A 1,976-nucleotide genomic window follows, 5' to 3' on the forward strand; every position below is an offset into this window, starting at 1 on the left:
AGGGGGACAGATGAGGGGGCAAGGGGACACATGAGGGGACAGGGGGACACATTGATGGGTCAGAGGGATGCGGAGGGGACAGGGAGACATGGAGGGGACAGGGGGACACATTGTGGGGTTGGGGGACACACTGGGGTCAGAGGGACATGGAGGGGACAGGGGGACACAGGGGAACAGAGGACATCAGGAGGGACAGGGGGACACCAGGGGGACAGGGGGACACAAAAGGGGTCAGGAGACATAAGGGGGGACAGGAGGACACCGGGGGATAGGGGACACCAGGGGGGGCCAAGGGGACACAGGGTGAGTACCGGGAATTGAGGAGTTGGGTTGGGATTGGGAGGTCCCCAAGTGCTGGGAACTGCTCAGGTCCTGGATATGGGAATGGGGAATGTGGGATGGGGGATTTGGGATGGGGGATTTGGGATGGGGAAGGTGGGATGGGGAGTTTGGGATGGGGAATGTGGGATGGGGAATATGGGATGGGGAATGTGGGATGGGGAAGGTGGGATGGGGAATGTGGGATGGGGAGTTTGGGATGGGGAATGTGGGATGGGGAGTTTGGGATGGGGAGTTTGGGATGGGGAATGGGGGATGGGGAAGGTGGGATGGGGAAATTTGGGATGGGGAATGAGGGATGGGGCATTCGGATGGGGAATGTGGAATGGGAAATTTGGGATGGGAAATGAGGGATGGGGAAGGTGGGATGGGGAATGTGGGATGGGAAATTTGGGATGGGAAATGAGGGATGGGGAAGGTGGGATGGGGAATGTGGGATGGGAAATGAGGGATGGGGAATTTGGGATGAGGAATGTGGGATGGGAAATTTGGGATGGAAAATGAGGGATGGGGAATTTGGGATGAGGAATTGGGATGAGGAAGATGGGATGGGGATTTTGGGCTATGCAATACACGATGAGGACATTAGGATGGGCACTGTGGCACAGAGAATTTGGGATGGGAACCACGGGACGGCTCAGGATGCTCCCGGGGCCGTGGGGCTCTCACCTGTCCAGCAGCACCTCGATGGTGAGCTGCTTGTATCTGCAGGGACAGTCAAGGCACATTTGGGATCAGAGCTGCCCCGGGAAGGCCCTGACCCCGTTCCAGGCAGTAGGATACTGGGTGAAGGTGAGCGGGATCCCGATCTGGTAGTCCCTGATGGCGTTGAGGACCCGCAGGTCCTGGCACATGCGCACGAACCCCTCCGGCGGGAACTTATCCAGGAAACACTTCCCAAAGGAAGCTGCCTGCGGGATCAGGGAGGGGAAATCAGGGAAAATCCTTCATCCTTCAGCTCCCTGCTCCTCCTCCTGCTGCCGCTGGCTCACCCTCAGCAGGGATTTCTGGGTGTCAGGCTCGTGCTCGTAGCCCGCGGCCTCGATGCACTGGCCCACGGCCTCGGGGAGCAGCTGCTGCTCGCGGATCTCCCGCAGGTACTCGTCGGCCTTCTGGCTCTCCTTCTGCAGGACGAGGGGAATGGGAAGCCCTGGGACACAGATCCCTGGGGATCCCAGCCCGGGGGGCTCTCTGGCAGGGGGATGTACCTCGTACTCCTTCTGTGCCTCCAGCAGCAGAGCGCCCGGGGCCATGGAGGCGATGCGGAAAATCTCCTGGCTGGCCTCTGAGGGACGGGGACACGACGGCGATCAGGGGCTGCTCCAGCCCGGGGGTGGCACCTGGTCCCACTGCCAGGCCCTGGCAGCACCCTGCAGCTTCCATGACCTCCTCCCACGATCCCTTCCACGCGCCAGGATCGTGGAAGGGGTTGGGTGGGAAGGGATCTTAAATCCCAGGAATTCCATCCCATCCATGGGCAGGGACAGTTCCCACCATCCCAGGTGGATCCAAGTCCATCCAACCTGGCCTTGGGCACTGCCAGGGATCCAGGGGCAGCCCCAGCAAATCTGGGAATTCCAGCCCAGCCAGGAATTCCTTGCCAAGATGCCAGCCCAATCTCCCCTTTCCCAGTGGGA

General features: G+C 60.7%; 1 protein-coding gene across 1 annotated transcript in view; it reads right to left on the reverse strand.

The window, feature by feature from the left end:
• The window catches only part of VPS16 (VPS16 core subunit of CORVET and HOPS complexes), a 24,158-nt gene that overhangs the window by 11,845 nt on the left and 10,337 nt on the right, over window positions 1-1,976 (reverse strand). Inside the window, exons 10-13 of the mRNA XM_031065264.1 lie at window positions 1,548-1,629; window positions 1,332-1,463; window positions 1,123-1,250; window positions 1,009-1,044 (exon numbers count right to left, since the gene is read on the reverse strand). Coding sequence (XP_030921124.1) covers window positions 1,009-1,044; window positions 1,123-1,250; window positions 1,332-1,463; window positions 1,548-1,629 — 378 coding nt within the window. The remainder of the gene's footprint in view (window positions 1-1,008; window positions 1,045-1,122; window positions 1,251-1,331; window positions 1,464-1,547; window positions 1,630-1,976) is intronic.

Source organism: Geospiza fortis, unplaced genomic scaffold, assembly GCF_000277835.1.
Source record: "Geospiza fortis unplaced genomic scaffold, GeoFor_1.0 scaffold806, whole genome shotgun sequence".
Classification (NCBI taxonomy): domain Eukaryota; kingdom Metazoa; phylum Chordata; class Aves; order Passeriformes; family Thraupidae; genus Geospiza; species Geospiza fortis.